Genomic DNA, 17,015 nt, shown 5'->3' on the forward strand with positions numbered 1-17,015 from the left:
ATGGAAACTATAGAAGAAAAGTAGATACCTGGATATATGAATTTGAAAAATTGCTATGACAGAAATTATACATAAAATCAATAGAAAAAGATTGTGACAAAATATTTGAAAGGAATGTGTAAATAAGAGATTTTTACAAATTGGCAACAGAAAGACGATCTGGTAGAAAACTGAAAAATAGATTCTTCTGTAACAAATAGTCACAGGAGAAAAATATAAGAGGCATTAAACACATGTAAGGATGTTTGACCTTTGTGATAGTCAAGCAGTGTGAGTCTCTTATATACTCACCAAACTGAAAAATTGAAAGGCATGATAAAAACCTACTGTAGATGGGGAATGTTGGGGAAGAGTGTTGCCAGTGGAAAAGTGAATTGTTAAACTGTTTTATAAAGCAGACTGGTCAATACATACACACATACACACATATGTATTAAAGTTAGAAAACACATTCCCTTCAATCCAGAAAACTGGGAATCTCTTACGTAGAAATGAAAGCAGTATATGCAACATATATACAAAGATATTAATTGTGGAATTGTTTGAGTTCAGAAAACAAAATGTCCATCAGTATGACCAGCTTTGCAACATCCATGCCATAGGTTGGTGTGTGACTATAACACTGTGCCAGTTGTCTGAGAGGGATTGCCAAGATATATTAAGTAGGAAAAGCAAAACACAGAGACATGTGTATGATTTCCTTTTTTTTAATTTTTATTTTTTACAAGAAACATTGACACTCCATGAAAATACATTTGTGTATGTTTATTTTTGTGTTAACATAGAAAAGACTGAAAGGAACAGATCGTTTGCAATGATCTGTATTTCAGATGGTATACAGATTTGGTTTGGGGATTTCTGGAGATAAGGAAAAGAAAAAAGTAGTCACAATGAAACAGGATGTGTAATTGATCCAATTTATATAAAAACATGTTTATCTGCACATTGAGAAAAGAGTGGGATTAACAAAGTTAAAACATGAATGGTGGTTATCTCGAGTTTTACTTTGTATAATAAAAGGAAAACCAATGAAAATACAAAAGAGTGGGGAAATAGGCAATAAATAAATGTTAAAAATATCTTTTTCTTTGTCCACAGACTCCATCTAAAAAAAAAATTGAAATTAGCACCATTGCAAGTAACTACCACCTTGAAGTTAATCCTAGGTAAGTTACTACTATATAGAAATTAAGCATTTTTAGAGAAATTGGTTTTGGGCTTTCTTTTTTTAAAAGATTGAAACCCTTTTTTGAAATAAATTGTTACGTGTGGAAGCACAGTTTATAAAACAGACTAAAGTGGAGCTGCCCTGCTTGAAATGGGAATCCTGGAGCCCTTCCTGTTTTGCCTTCTGTGTCAAATAATTTCAACAATGTATTTACCTTTTCTAGCTCTAGGGAGCTCATTGATATACACACAGTACATTGTATTGTCAGTAAATTTTTGTTAATTATGTTGGCTCATTCATTACTGATGAGCAGTGTGTCTAAAAAGTTTACAGTGTTTGGAGTAAATATTTCAGAAATTGACTTTGGGTTGCCAAATCTTTCTTTGTCACTCTCTTTGTTTAAATTTCTTTATTAGAGGTATTATAATAGTTCACCAACCAATATCTTTATTCTCTGTATCATGCAATAATAAGATTAGGAACTTGTTGGAGAGGCGTTGAAAACTCATGCAATAGCTGTTAAGTATTAAGTGGTGTAGAAATGATTCTTGGAGCTAAATTGGGTAAGCTGCTATGATCTTTGCGGCTGTATGAGTTCTTAAAGGAGAACAGAATTGAGGATATTGTCAGGCATACTCAACATGAGCAGTGGCACAGAGGCAAGAGTGAACATCCATTTCAGGGAGAGGGAGGAGACCGAATGGAGCAGGAGGAATAGCATTACAAGCTAATGTGTATGTTGTTTTCAGTAGCAGGCACTTTGTGAGAAGCTTTACCTGTATTATTACATTTAATCCTTAAAACAACCCTAACAGATAGGTATTATTATTTTCTCTAGGCATCTCAAAGAAAACTAAGAGAAATAAGGTTGTTGGGAATGGGTTTGATCATAGAAACAAAGGGAGTGTTAATTCCAGAGACAAATGGAGAATGTTTTGGATTCTTGGCTAGGAAAATGATCGTAAGAGCAACACTGTAGGTATATTGATCTATAATAATAATAGTGACTTGGGAAAACTTAGTGGCTGTTTGAGAAAATAAAGTTAACTGCTTTGACCTGTTTTTCTCATTGTGAGTTCTTCTGAAGCATAGATAACCAATTGGAGGGTAAGCCGATTGCTTTCGGGGTGATTGAAATTAACATTGATTCAGCCTAAATTGACTTCTCTTGGTTTGAGAGGTCCTTGACTGAAGTGCCAAAGCAATAATATTGGTGTAAATGGCAGATCAGTATCTGTAATAAGTCATCAGTTTACGGAGTTTTGACTTTGTGTCTTAAACTCAATTTGCTTATCTCATCGCTTTACTGAGTCTCTGAATCAGTTTCATTCTAGTGCTGGGAGCAGACTTCTCTTTGTTTGTTCTCTCTTAGATCTTTGCTATTTTGGGGATGTGGAAGAGGAATAGGGATTGAATTTCTGTTTCAAAGAGTTATTTTTTGTATTTTCAACAATTATACATAGTTGAGAAATTAGCTATAATTAGGTATTAATTTTCTATAGTCGGTAGAGAAGTGTCAAAGTATTTGCTAAACTGTTACCTAATTATTAGTAGTTGCTCTTTTTATGTTAACAGTAAACTTAATGTAAGAACATATTTAGTGTTTTCAGTGATGTTGTTAATCCAATTGGAATATTGTTAGTATTTTTAATGACCATAAAACTTTTTACTTTTGAAGGGCTTATAATTATAGTTAGGTGACATTAATTTTGATTAAAATTTTGACCACTTAAGAACTTCAACATTTTTCTTATAATAACAATATTAAGGGCATACTATATACCATTATTTTTGTTTTGTGTAGTGATGCTGGAAATAGTGACCGAGTAGTCGTTCAGGAGATGTTGAAAACAGTGGCACAATCACAACAACTTGAAACAAACTCTCAAAGGGATTTTAAAGGTAGGTGATCAAAAGACTTCTTTTTATGAAGCTGCCAAGCATTAGTGCTCTCTCTTTTTTTTTTTTTTTTTGAGTTATGAAAGTGAACAGGAGAGAAGCATGATCTCTGGGTTCATGGGAGTTTATAGTCTAATGGAATTGAATTTTATGTGAAAGAGGATTATTATTTGTGCCATCCATTTGATATTTTAGAACAAGATGAATAAAAATACGTGATTTAAAATCAGAAATTACACGATTTTAAAATAACTGTTCTTATGACCCGAGTCATATGTTCATTATCAAATATTTAGATAAAAAAGAAAATAATATCAGCTATATTCCCACCATCCAGAGACAGCTACTAATAACGGTTTAGACTTTACCTTCCAAGCATTTTTTCTATATATATGGATACATTCTTACTGGTGAGATTTTGTGATAATAAATATGCCATCATTTAATGCTTTTGATATATTTTGCCAAATTCTCTATCTGAAAGAGGGTATAGATTTATACTACCAATAGCAGTGTTTGGGAGTGCTCATTTCTCCGTGACATTTACCAACACTGAGGATAATTCGTTTTAATCTTTGTCAGTTTGAGTGGAGAATATAGTGTTTTGTTCTTTAGTGAGTGTGATAAATTTTTCCTTTATTGCTCATTTTTATTGTTTTGTGAATTCGCTGTACATATTCTCAGCTGATTTCTTTCCTCAGTCTCCATATTTCAAAATAAATTTACATTTATGAATTTATTTTTTGCTACTATACATGGACTCTTATATTTTCTCAATGTTTTATATATGTGAGTTACTAACATATCCTACTTTTATGTCTTGCTATGTTATTAAATTCTCTTACTGTTTGTAATTGTCTTTTGATAGTTTGAGTTTTTTTAGATGTATATTCATGTAATCTGTAAATTGTTTTTCCTTTTTCCAATTTTTATGGCTCTAAATACTTTTTCTTCTCTAATTATGTTGGCCAACCCTCCAATAGTGTGCTTAATAGTAATAGAGATAGCAGATGTCCATGTCATGACTCTGGAAGGAAAGCCTTAGTGTTTCCCCATAATTAATTGCTGGATTTTGGTCTGAGGTGTATATATTTGATCATGGTAAGAAAATATTCTCAAGTTCCTATTTTATTGAGTGTCTTTAACATAAATGTGTGTTAAATATTGTCTGATGCTTCTTTTTCATCCATGAATGTGCTTTTATGATTTTTCTTCAGTTCATTAATATCATAGATTATATTACTGGATTTTCTAATATTAAAACTTTTGCTAGGCACAGTGGCTTATGCTAGCATTCCCAGTGCTTTGGGAGGCTGAAGCAGGAGGATTGCTTGAGCCCAGGAATTCAAGGTTGCAGTGAGCTGTGATTGCACTACTGTACTCCAGCCCAGGTGACAGAGCGAGACTGTATCTCCAAAAAAAGGCAAAACAAAACTGTTCTGCATTTCTAGAGTAAACATCACTTGTCATGTTGAATTTGCTGTTTTCTGCCTACCAAGTACTGCTTAGTCACTGTTTCAAACATCACTATACAAAATAATGATATGTGTATGTAAATATAGGAAATATTGTGCCATTATCCTCAATCTGTTATTAATATTATAAGAGAAATGTTAAACATCGGTTATTATAAGAAATTTAGTTGAAATTTAAAATTTTAATCAAAATTAATAATACCTAATTACAATTACAAACCTTTAAAAGTGAAATGTTGTAGGGTCATTAAAAATGCGAACAATATTTTACCACCCAATTACAGTTGAATTAACCTGTTCTTACATGAAGCTTACTGTTACTTAAAAAAACAATAACTATTAATTAAGTAACAGTTTAGGAAATAATTTGACTTTTTCATATCCATAAAGATGTTATTCTACTCCTCTGCTCGTCTTTCTTGCATAACTGTTTAAATTTGGCCATGATCCTTTTGTGTTGGTCATTTTGTTAAAAGTAAAGTGAGTTTTCCTGTGTTTAGGGAAGGAGAGGAAGGCCAAAGAGTTTTTTCTAGGTCTGGGGCTCTATAGCTACCTCTTGTATTATTTTTACAAAGTGATAAAAAATATATGACACTTTACTTGAGGCCAGGAGTTTGAGACCAACAAGACCCGATCTTGCCAAAGGAAGAAAAAAAAAATTAGGCTCATGCCTCTAGTCTTAGCTACTTGGGAGCTGAGGTGGGAAGATTGCTTGAACCCAGGAGTTTGGGATTGCAGTGAGCCATGATCAAGCTACTGCACTCCCTCCTGGGTGTCAGAGTGAGACCCTGTCTCTAAAAAAATAAAATAAAAAAATAAAGTAAATAAATGACCTTGTGTTCTGAGCTCTATTCCCTGTCTTATTTTCTGTCACCTTTATTGGGATTCTTTTCTTTGTCTCTCTTTTACCTGTTCTCAATTTGGTCTGGGATTTCTTCTCATTGTGGAGCATTGTCTTAGTCTCGAACTCCTGTCCTCAAGCCATCTTCCTAGCTCGGCTACCCACAGTGCTGGGATTACAGGCACAAGCCACTGCACCAGCCACAGCCACCTGGAACACCGTCTTAGAAGGGAGCTTCATTTTGGTACTCTCAGAGTCTGCTGTTCTGTCAAACCTTACTGCATCAGGGTTCCCTTGCTCTCACCCATAAATTGGGCTCTGTCGAATCTCCCACCTCGGTAAGACTGCTGCTTTCTTTGAGACAGCGTCTCACTGTGTTGCAATAGGCTGGAGTGCAGCGGTGCCATCAGAGCTTACTGCAGCCTTGACCTCCTGGGCTCAAGTAATCCTCCCACTTCAGTCTCCTGAGACTACAGGCACACACCACCATGCCCAGCAATGTTTTGTATTTTTGTGGACATGGGGTTTTGCTATGTTGCCCAGGCTAGTGTTGATTCTTGGGCTCAAGGGATCTGCCTTTCTCAGCCTCCCAAAATATTGGGATTACAGGCAGATTACAGGCACGAGCCACTGTGCCCGGCCAACTGCTGCTTTCAAATTGGCCCCACCATGGTTTCTAGTATGTTCCCATGGGTGATTTTGAGCTTTTCCTGTCATAAAGTCTGTCAAAATCTTCCTCCCACACCGTTGCTGATACTATGTGGGCCTTTCCAGTTTTAGTTGCTTATTCTCACTTGCTCATGTTTGGGGTTCTTGGGTAAAGCTTGTTGCCTGGTTTCTGTATAATGTTCATGGGTTCTTTGTTTTGGAATCTTTAGTTGTTTTGTTCATTTTTATGGGGCAGATCTAAATGCTACATGCTACCGGTTCATCTTCTAGAAATAATTTGTTAATATAATGAAAAATACAATACTGGATTCAGTTTCTGTCTATACATTATTCCTGAACTATGTTAAGGCTGATCTGTGATTGTGGCCAGATGGAATCTTACTTTATGGTGGCCAGATATCTTTATGCCTTGTTGCCTACATCTCTTGCACCACTGTTTTCCAAAGTCTATTCCTTGGAATTTAATATTTTAGATTAAGGTGTACCACATAAATGTGCTGCTGAGTAAAGTTATTTTGGGGAAATGCAGCACAGTACTTCCTTGCCTTGGTAAATTTTGGCGCATATAAATAATAAAGTTTGCAATGATTTCTACTACAAAGTGACCTTTTAACTTCATTTAGCCTAGTGTTTCTTGGTCTTGTTTGATTATAGATTCTTTTTTTTTTACTAGCCCTGCCAACGCAAGGTCTCACAATATTAAAAACTCAGAGCTGTTCCTCTCTATAGAAGTCTTTAGTAAAAGGCGAAAGATTTATATGATCTGAAGAGAAACTGGAGTATGATTGTAGCATTTTAAAATAAAAAATAAAGTAATTTTACCGTACTTATAACTTTATCTGCCAATGGGAAGAGTAGTATATCAGGCTTATTATTTAGGATTTCACCCTGGATAATGAGAAGGAAGACAGAGACAAGTTAAAGTTTGAGTGAACTCAAGTTAAAGTTTGTTTTGTTTCTCTTTGACTCAGTGGTATTATTGACAGAAGTTGACAAACTCACCAAAGATGCTCAGCATGCCTTGCGAAGAACCATGGAAAAATATATGTCTACCTGCAGATTGATCTTGTGCTGCAATTCTACATCTAAAGTGATCCCGCCTATTCGTAGTAGGTGCTTGGCGGTTCGTGTGCCTGCTCCCAGCATTGAAGATGTAGGTCGAGTTACACTTTTCTGAAAAATAAATCAGTTCAGATTCTCTGAATACTGTATGCTTGTTGTAAAAGAAGGGAATTGTATCAGTAATTCAAGAACATCTACAGACCTGGATGCAAAGCATTAATATATGAACAAACCAAAGCGTATAGTTGTAAATACCAGATGCCAATATATAGAAAGTGTTTTTCCCTTTAAACCATCTTTACCGTGAACAAGTAGGTATTATGAATTCTACTAAACTAGGTAAGGGCTAGTTATTTACTGTCTTCTTTCTCAAGCTGATTTAGTTGGCTATAAGAGGAGGCTGGAATATTGAGGAAATAGATTTTACAAAGAGATGATGTGGGAATACCTAGTCCCTAGGAAGGGAATTAAAGTTAGTATGAAATAACATTAATATGAATACGTATACATAGATATATTTTTTCTCTATCATTCTTAACAGCCATCAGCAAAAATTATGATTCCTCACATTAAATATCTTTCCTGCTTTTAATAGATTTTGGGAGATTTCATGCAAAGTAGGGATAATATGCAACATTGTGTTAGATGTAGAGTGGTAAGTTACTTTTAGTATAAGTTTCACTTATAAGAATTTTGAGAGTAATACAGTTATAAGGGTCTAGGAAGATATCAACAGAAATGAATCTTAATCTGCTTTTTAATGGATTGCCCATTTTTGTTAATTTTATTTGTAGATTTGCCATGTGTTATCTACTGTGTGCAAGAAGGAAGGTCTGAATCTTCCTTCACAACTGGCTCATAGACTTGCAGAGAAGTCTTGTAGAAATCTCAGAAAAGCCCTGCTTATGTGTGAAGCCTGCAGAGTGCAACAGTGAGTGGAAGGGGTAGTTACATTCTAGGACTTTGGCCCTCAACCTTTTTGGCACCAGGGACCAGTTTTGTGGAAGACAATTTTTCCATGGACTGGGCAGGGGTGGGGGATGGTTTCAGGATGAAATTGTTCCACCTCAGATTATTAAGCATTAGATTTTCATATGGAGCGTGCATCCCAGATCCCTTGCATAAGCAGTTCACAATACGGTTCCGCTCCTATCAGAAGCTAATACCATCACTGGTCCGACGGGAGGCGGAACTCAGGCCATAATGCTGGCCTATCCGCTGCTCACCTCCTGCTGTGCAGCCCGGTTCCTAACTGCACGGACCAGTGGTTGGGGACTCCTGTTTTAGGACATAAGCACACTTCTGTTTAACTTCTTGTGTTCTCTTTTTGTCATGTAGATATCCTTTTACTGCAGATCAAGAAATCCCTGAGACAGATTGGGAGGTGTATCTGAGGGAGACTGCAAATGCTATTGTCAGTCAGCAAACTCCACAAAGGTACCAGTATAAAATGATGACAGTAAATGTTTCATTATCAGGATATCATAGGAGACATATTAACTATTTTATGCTAATACCATGTCATTTTGAATTATAATTAAATCCTGAATCTATGATTAATCTTTTAAGGAAAATGTAGCATTTAACTTCAGAAATGTAGTGGTTCAGAATAGTTGGTGTGTGATATTACGGCTTTTATTAAGCTGTAATATCATGGCTTACGTGTGATCATGTAAAAGTGGAATTTATATTTTAATTTTCCTTTTAGGATCTCAGATTACTTAATATTAACATACAACACAAAGCTAGAGATAATGTGCGTAGCTTTCTAGTAAAGGACAATGTAAAACTTTGTAATTGATGATGCATCATGTGCTAGAAAGACACCAGACTATAAGTCAGACTTCTAGTTCTTGTCCTGAACTCCTAGCTAAGTGTTCTTGATCAGGTAACTTCATTTTAGAGTTTTATCTTCATTTGTATATTGAAGATATTATTATTGCCTCATGAAGGGTACTTTTGCCTTTGTTGTGAAGAGCAACAGGAGTTATTAATGGTTTGAAAACTAAAAATCCCTGTGCTTATAGATGACCATGCGTTCTACTAAGGATAGCATTGTGTATATACCATTTTTACTCAGGAAGTATTTTTTGACACATTTGCTGCAAAATTGTTTCCATTACTTCTGTAGGTCTATTATTAGTAGGTTGACCGTTCTGAAAATACCTCAGCTGCTAGTTGTTTGACTTATGGCAGCTTTGATTGAGAAACACAGTTTGCTTTCCTGCAAATAAAAAATGACAATGTTAAGGCCCACTAACTTTGGAGAGTATGAAGAAGGTTCCTCAGACTTGGCTAAAGCACAGTCTCATATCCTTGTTGGCTTTCTGAACTGAGAAATGATCTTTGGACCTTACAGAGGGTAGTTGATCATTTTAGGGTTCAGAATAGACTGAGTTCAGTCTATAGACTGAATAGACTGCAGCCAATAGAGCTTACTCTTCCTTGGTCTAATGAAAATAATAGAGGAATATGCCATGTTTCTCCTTTTGATAATACATCTGATGAATTCTGATTTTTAAAGAAATTCTTCAAAGGTATTGTAACATGTATTCCCTGGTTACCATATAGATTGGTGGAGGTGGATAGTGAATCATACATAGTGGGTACTTAGTATTTCATTTAAGGTTTGCTTTGAATTCTCAGAATTCAATTATCTTAGTTGAAGAAATCGATAGTTTTCTCCAAGAAGTACCAAATGTTATAAGTAGTCTCATTAGAAAAGAAACTTCATCTTTAGGAAAAATATGTTCATTTTATTTTGTAAAATGTTGATTATCAATAAAGAGACCTCACCCTTTAAAGAGATAAAATTCAAATAAAGCATGTCTTAGCTGCCTTTTACTTTCATAAAATATTTCTACACTGAAGATGACTTTCTTGTTTTTGTTCTGATATTAAAGAAGAAAAATTGATAGTAATATAACTTACCTACTTTTAAGGGATTTAGGTACTTGATGTTGTAATGTTTGATAATTATCACATGCATTTTTAAAACTACTTGATTATTCCTTTGCTTAATTCTTCTAGCTGCTGTTACAAATGTCTTCTGGTTTTCCTAACACATTTTGACGGCTTATAAATGAACTTGTGCAGGAAGCGGTGCTCCTGTTTCCTGTTTAAACTAACAATTGTAGGAATTGATTCCATTGTGCTACATAAAAAGAAATTTTGCTCAATTCCAGAAAGCCTTGGGGCTGGCCAGAAATCCTGGAAGTCTGGTATCTTTCTGATCACTGGGTTACACAATTCCAAATGATTACTTCTGATTTCTGGCTCCTTTGTCTTGCTGGAATATTTGTGGTCTCGATTTTTCATTTGATCTGTCTTAGAACAGTCATAATTTTCTAATTTGAATAGCAGCTAATATTTCATGAATGATTATGTCAGCTCTTACACCATGTTATTTAATTGATATAACACACCTATGAGAGAAAAATATTAACTTTTTAGATTAAAAAAAAACAACCCTGACGTTTATGGAGATTAAGTAACTTGTTCAGGTACATTCCATTGTTATAATAGAGACAGTTCTAGGATAGCCATGTTTCTCTGACAGAAGAGTTTGTACTCTTAATCACTTGTAAGCTATTAGGAAATAATGACACAGACATGGTAAATGTAGAATATGTTAATTTTGTAAAACAGTAATATTAGAAGTTAACTCAAGACTAACACAAGATGCATGTTAACATGTATGCACTACACGCAGTATAGTTACTTAAATTGTATAGGTAACTACATCCTGAATCAACTTTTCAGAAGTAAGCTATATACATATATTAAAATAATTTCATACCATATGAAATTATTTTTATTATTCATGCTTTAATAATCAAGTTTTATTCTTGGGGTGCCAGAGAAATCACAGGCTTTTGAGTCAGGCCTGAATTCAAATGCTGGCTCAAATACACGAGTCTTGATGGAAGCCTGACCTGTCTTCAGGTTTGAACTTCAGGTTTGTTTCATTAAAAGAGCATCATTGTTGTGGGGAATTAATAGTGTATTGCAGTGAACCTAGTACAGAATTAAGGTGGTAAATACTTTCACAGACATTGGAAAGGGTGTGGACTTTGGAGTAAGAAAGTTAGGTCTGTGTTAAGTCATGCTTTGCTGTGGTCAGTTCTGTCAGTTACTTAAACCATCTGGGCCTTAGTTTTTTCATCTGAAATAAATGAGCTAGTGTAAGTACTGAGTTAAATTATTTGTTTCAATTCTTACACATAGCAGATGCCCCAGAAATGCTAGTTCTTCCCCCCCCCCCCCCCACGTTTTTTAAGATTTAATGTGCCAGGGCTTCATATTCCGGACGTCTTAGGATTGACTTCTGCTTTTTAAGAATTCTTATAAATCACTACCTGGATTTATCTGAAGTATGGAACATCTGTACTGTTTTTATATATATATATATATCTGTACTGTAAAAATTCAGAAGTTTTTCCCTTTGAGAATGTGTATTTGGAACTTTCTCTCTCTCTTTTTTTTTCTGTTTTAAAACGTCATATGTACATTTCCCTCCTCTTCCCCTTTCCCTCCCTAGAATATGAGAAGGGCCTAGAATGAAGGACTCAGAGGTTTGAATGTTCCTATTCACTTAGCCTGGTTGCGTGCTTACCTGTAAACCTTTGTGCCGCCCCTTTTATGACAGGGACAGCTCTGTATCCCTGCCACATTGCTTTTTTACTGTGCAATCTAGGCAGTGGCATTATATTTCATGCGTATATTATCTTTTGTCACCTGTGTAATTGACTTTTTAATCTTTTCATGACTGTTTCCTGGATGTTTCAGGTATCTATCTGGAGAAAAGAAAAACATATTACTTGACATGTCATTAAAGTTTGTTAAATTCCATGGTGTGAATAAGCTCAACCCTCGCTATTCATGAGGTCTCAATTTCTATCTGGTATTTTCATGGTGTTTTGATATAATTAGGGACCCTGAATATAGACGTCTCATATTTATTTATTTATTATTGTTATTATTATACTTTAAGTTTTAGGGTACATGTGCACCATGTGCAGGTTAGTTACATATGTATACATGTGCCATGTCTCATTTTAAAAGAGTTCTGAAAATGTTCTGTTTCAAAAATGAACTGAAGTTAGGAGAAGCCTCCATATGTTTATCCTAAGTATGATAAACTATTTAAGAAACAGTTACTATTTCTTACTGGATTGTTTGTTAATTCATAAAGTTAGTTCATAAAGTTGTTAATTCTGTATTGGATTGTTTGTTAATTCATAAAGTAAAACCATACAGTGGGAATTTGGAAAAATTACCCCTTATTTTTTTCGCAAAATATCAATTATTTTGTTTTATGTAGGCTCCTTGAAGTTCGTGGAAGGCTGTATGAGCTTCTAACTCATTGTATTCCTCCTGAGATAATAATGAAGGTAACCCAATTTCAGATCTTGAACTTTTTACAGCTATAAAATTTGGATGCTGGGTGTGTGATCATAGGGCTTTCTGCAGTATCTAGATATCACCTCTTTCTCTCCAGCTCATTAATTGCACATATTTACTGAACCTTTATTGTGTGCCACGCGCTGTTAGAGGAATGCTGAAGAAAAGAAGGGAGGGCCTGCCTAAAGTGAAGTTATATTCTAGTGGTGTGAAAAGGAGAACAAATAAAGAAGTAAGAGAATTTCAGAGTGTTGTAAGTGCTGTAAAGGAAATACCAAGGTGCAGGGATGATAATGGAGGGTGGGGCTACAAAGAAAAAAGTGAAGGTCCACCCTTCCATTTTCACAAAAGTAACCACTTTTAGCAGACCTCTTTTCTATTCACGTAGAAACAAGTACGTGTATATATGTGGTTTCACAAAACTTCTCAGTTTTCTACACTTTAGTATGGATGTTGTATCATGACCATATGTATAGATTTACTTTGTTCTGTTAATGGATGAATGGTTTTCTGTTGTGTGACTGTATCATAGTTTTTCCAAACATGACCTCCATTGGTGGAACTTTAGGTTGTCTACAAATTATTATTATTATTATAAATAGTGCTGTAGAAAGCATCCTTACACTTAAATCCTTGCACTTTGTGCAGTTAAATATTTGGAATTTAGAATGTGGTTGATACCCACCACATTTTTACGTCACGGAAAAAGTACCCAAAGTTTTTGCTTTTGGATGAAGGTCGTTGATTCACATAAAAAATTAAAGATCTCACATATATAAAGAGAGTATGTTTAACTTTAGTCTTTTTGTGAATGGGAGAAATAAGGCATGCTTAGCTGTTTTTATTAATGATTTTTAAATTACTGATTATTTTTGTTTAGGGCCTTCTCTCAGAACTGTTACATAATTGTGATGGACAACTGAAAGGGGAGGTGGCTCAAATGGCAGCTTATTATGAACATCGTCTACAGCTGGGTAGCAAAGCCATTTATCACTTGGAAGCGTTTGTGGCCAAATTCATGGCACTTTATAAGAAGTTCATGGAGGATGGATTGGAAGGCATGATGTTCTGACTTCTATCAGTTATTCTTGCAAAGATTTCTCAGTATCAGTATTTACATACAGCTTATATTAAAAGAGCTGTGGGTAAATTAACTGAACTTAATCATGTCATATTTGTGTTTTTTTGGTAATAACTTCTCTGTGAACTATTAATCATCCTCTAAGTTAAATAATTGCTCCTATACTGTTGAAGTATGTAGTTTTGTACATAACTTAGAGACTTTAGAGTGTAAGAAAATGATCTTAATTTACTTTAAACATTTGTTATTCAAGTATTCATTGTTGATCCTCCTATTCTCTTCCATCTAATCTCTCACCTGCTAAAGGAGATTTACACATTAGAAAGCAAAGATTATTTTCATTTATCCAGATGACCATTTTCTGCCACAGGTAACATGATTGTTTGACACATCATTGTTTTTAATTCTAGTTTCTCTCAATGAATAATTGTATTTTTATAGGAAATGTAAGAATTCATTCTGAAGCATAATTCTTGGTATGGACAAAATTGCAGATACCATTTCTGTTGAGGCTGCAGATTTCCAACTTTTATTTCAGTGGTTCAGATTAGTATTAGGTTGGTACTAAGAAATAATGCATGTTTTCACCAATTTAAGTACTTGAGACTCTTGAAGAAAATTCAGAATGAAGTTCTGGAGAAAGGTATGTTACTGTAGTAATTACTCTTTGAACAGGTTTTGTGTGTTGTCATTAGGTCTGCCCTTTTTAATTAAATATTTCAGTTCATGGACCAAAGGGTTTACTTGACAAATTCGTGTGACAGACTCAGAACAATTCCTTTACTATGAAGTATAATTTATAAAATAAAATATACCCATTTTAAGGGTACAGTTTGATTTCTGACCAGTGAAACTATGATCCCAATCAAGGTATAGATGCTGTCACCCCAAAAAGTTCCCTCCATATCCCTTTGCAGTCAGTTCATCCCTACCCTGGCCCAGATGATCACTGATCTTGTCATTATAGATGAGTTTTGCCAGTTCAAGAATTTAGTGGAATCACATATTGTAAGCATTCTTGTGTAATACTTCATTCTCTCTCATTATTGAGATTCATCCGTATTGTTGAATGTTTCTCTAGTTAATGTTTATTGTTCAGTATTTTTGTATATACTTTTAAAGCCTATTCACTTGTTGATGGATCTTTGGTTTGTTTCCAGGTTTGGTTATTATGAATAAAGTTGCTGTGAATACTTACGTGTAAGTCTTTTTGTGGACAGGTTTTTATTTGTCTTGAGTAACTACATAAGAGTGCAATGACTGGGCATACAATATTGTAAACATTAACTTTTAAAAAGTTGCTAAACTTTCCTAAAGTTGTATTACTTTACACTTCTACCAGCAATATAAGAGAATTCCTGTTGTTCCTATAGTATTGGTTTTATTGACTTTCTATGTTGTTGTCCATTTATATTTTATTACCTTTTTTATCTTCTACTTTTTCCCTCTACTTATTTTTCTAAGTTATGAACTTGGAAATTTAGATAATTAACTTTAGACTATTCTTTTCTAATATAATTTAAAGTTATAAATTTCACCCTGAGTACTGATTAAGCTTTTTAACATTCTCCTACAAATGTTGATATTTTAGGTTTTCATTTCTACTTAGTTCAAACTTTTCTGATTTCACTCGTGATTTTTTTTTTTAACCCAATGGATTATTGTGTTGTTCAATTTCCAAGTCCTTAGGGATTTTCCAAATATATTTTTACACCTCCTCTGTCTTTCTTAGTTTTTAGTCTTTTACTGAGAGAAATATTGAAATCTCTCTCCATAATTATGCATCTGTCTAATTCAGTTCTTTTGGACTTCAAGCATTTTGAAGATCGTTCTTAGGTACTTGAATAATATCTTGATATATTGACTCCTTTATTATTATGAAGTGCCCAGTTGCTTCTCTGTCTTTTGGCTAAGATCATGTGTATGAAATGCCCTTTTTTATTTCTAGTAATATCCTTGCTGTGAAAATCTACTTTTTAAAATATTGATGTAGACACTCCAACTTTCTTTTGATTAGTGTTTGCATGCTAGGAGTATTTCTTATAGCGTACGTCTGCTAACAATTTTCTCAGTTTTTGTTTCTCTGGAATGTAGTTTACCATTTATAGGATTCTTGGTTGATTTGGGTGTTTTAAACCCCCACCACTTTGAATGTGTCATTCTGCTGCCTTCAGGTTTCTGTTGTTTCTGATGACAAGTTAGCCAGTAGTCTTGAGGTTGTTTCCTTTTACATAATGAGCCAATTTTCTTTTGCAGTTTTCAGTATTTCTTTTTTCTTTGGCTTTTAGTAGTGTATGATATGTCTACAGGTAGTTTTCTTTGTATTTCTCCTACTTGGGCTTTGTTGAGTTTCTTGAATCAGATTATTATGAGTTGTATTAGTTGCTTTGAAGTATTTGTTAAACATCTGGCTCCACTCAGAGTCAGTTTCTTTTGGCTGCTTTTTCTCCTGTGTACTGTTACACTTTTCCCTTTTTTCCCTGTCTGGTAATTTTTGGCTGAAAACTTGACGTTTTAGATAAGATATTTTAGCAACTTAGGATTCTCGTTTGTTTTTCTGACGTTTTTCCCTCCTGATGGTTTTTCTTTTTTTTATTTCATGGATTGCTTAGATATCAGCTGTGTAATTTGTCTCCACCGCATTGTGCAGTCACTGATGTTTCTGCTCGGTCACTTTTATTTTAGCCTGGCTTTATCCTTCCGTCTGTGTAGTTTAGTGACCAACCAATGATGTGAACAGAGTTTATACTTAGACATCATGAGACTACAAGGCAACTGAACTACATATGGAATGAAGAATGCATTCAAGGTTGCAACTAGTCCTCAGTACCCCTTGATTTTTATTTTCTAGTTTAGCCGTCTGTCAGGTATATGTGTGAGCTTAGCTTAACCCCTCTATGGTTCTTCCACTCCTAGGATCTCTCAGTTTAATTTCTGATTTGTCTGTCAATGGCCATGAACTAGGCCTGCAACTTAGGGCTAGCAAAGCTATTGTATGGGTTTTCCCCATCCTTTTTGAACCAAGTCTGCCATTTTTATCCAGCAAAGCGATGAGTTTTCCTTGCCCCGACCTTGAATCAAGTCCACTGCTCTGGCTGCATCCAGCCCTAAACTTATAAAGCTACATTTTTTACTGGCCAAGTGACAGGTATATAGTTGTATCACCAGGCATAGAGGGTCATAATGTTGCTGTCATTTTTACCTGCAGCTGATCAGTTTTGAAATAATAGACATTCTTCAATTTGTTGTGTGACTTTAATCAAGCTTCAGTATACTGAGTTGGTTGTTTTTTTGACAATTTTGTTCACTTCTTTACTTAACTGTAGTGGGAAATCACCCAATGTTTTCCTGTTTCCATTAGTAGAAGTAGCCATCCACTGATTGATTTCTTCATTGCTTTTGTAGATTCAAATTTCA

General features: G+C 34.6%; 1 protein-coding gene and 1 non-coding gene across 6 annotated transcripts in view; one reads left to right on the top strand and one right to left on the bottom strand.

The window, feature by feature from the left end:
* Nucleotides 1-17,015, top strand: part of RFC3 (replication factor C subunit 3) — a 156,069-nt gene that overhangs the window by 4,833 nt on the left and 134,221 nt on the right. Inside the window, exons 3-9 of one of the 5 annotated variants that reach the window (XM_002824157.6) lie at nucleotides 1,099-1,166; nucleotides 2,973-3,070; nucleotides 7,024-7,205; nucleotides 7,909-8,045; nucleotides 8,453-8,551; nucleotides 12,438-12,507; nucleotides 13,398-14,795. In XM_002824157.6, coding sequence (XP_002824203.3) covers nucleotides 1,099-1,166; nucleotides 2,973-3,070; nucleotides 7,024-7,205; nucleotides 7,909-8,045; nucleotides 8,453-8,551; nucleotides 12,438-12,507; nucleotides 13,398-13,589 — 846 coding nt within the window. In that variant the 3' untranslated portion in view covers nucleotides 13,590-14,795. Of the gene's footprint in view, nucleotides 1-1,098; nucleotides 1,167-2,972; nucleotides 3,071-7,023; nucleotides 7,206-7,908; nucleotides 8,046-8,452; nucleotides 8,552-12,437; nucleotides 12,508-12,614; nucleotides 13,371-13,397; nucleotides 14,796-17,015 lie in introns of those variants that run through there. The other 4 variants (XM_054528900.2, XM_054528901.2, XM_009248560.4 and 1 more) reach the window with 4 other exon arrangements.
* On the bottom strand, nucleotides 6,725-6,835 carry LOC112128687 (U5 spliceosomal RNA). The gene has a single exon (XR_002911164.3). It is a non-coding gene; the product is annotated as a U5 spliceosomal RNA (small nuclear RNA).

Source organism: Pongo abelii, chromosome 14 (assembly GCF_028885655.2).
Source record: "Pongo abelii isolate AG06213 chromosome 14, NHGRI_mPonAbe1-v2.0_pri, whole genome shotgun sequence".
Taxonomy (NCBI): Eukaryota; Metazoa; Chordata; class Mammalia; order Primates; family Hominidae; genus Pongo; species Pongo abelii.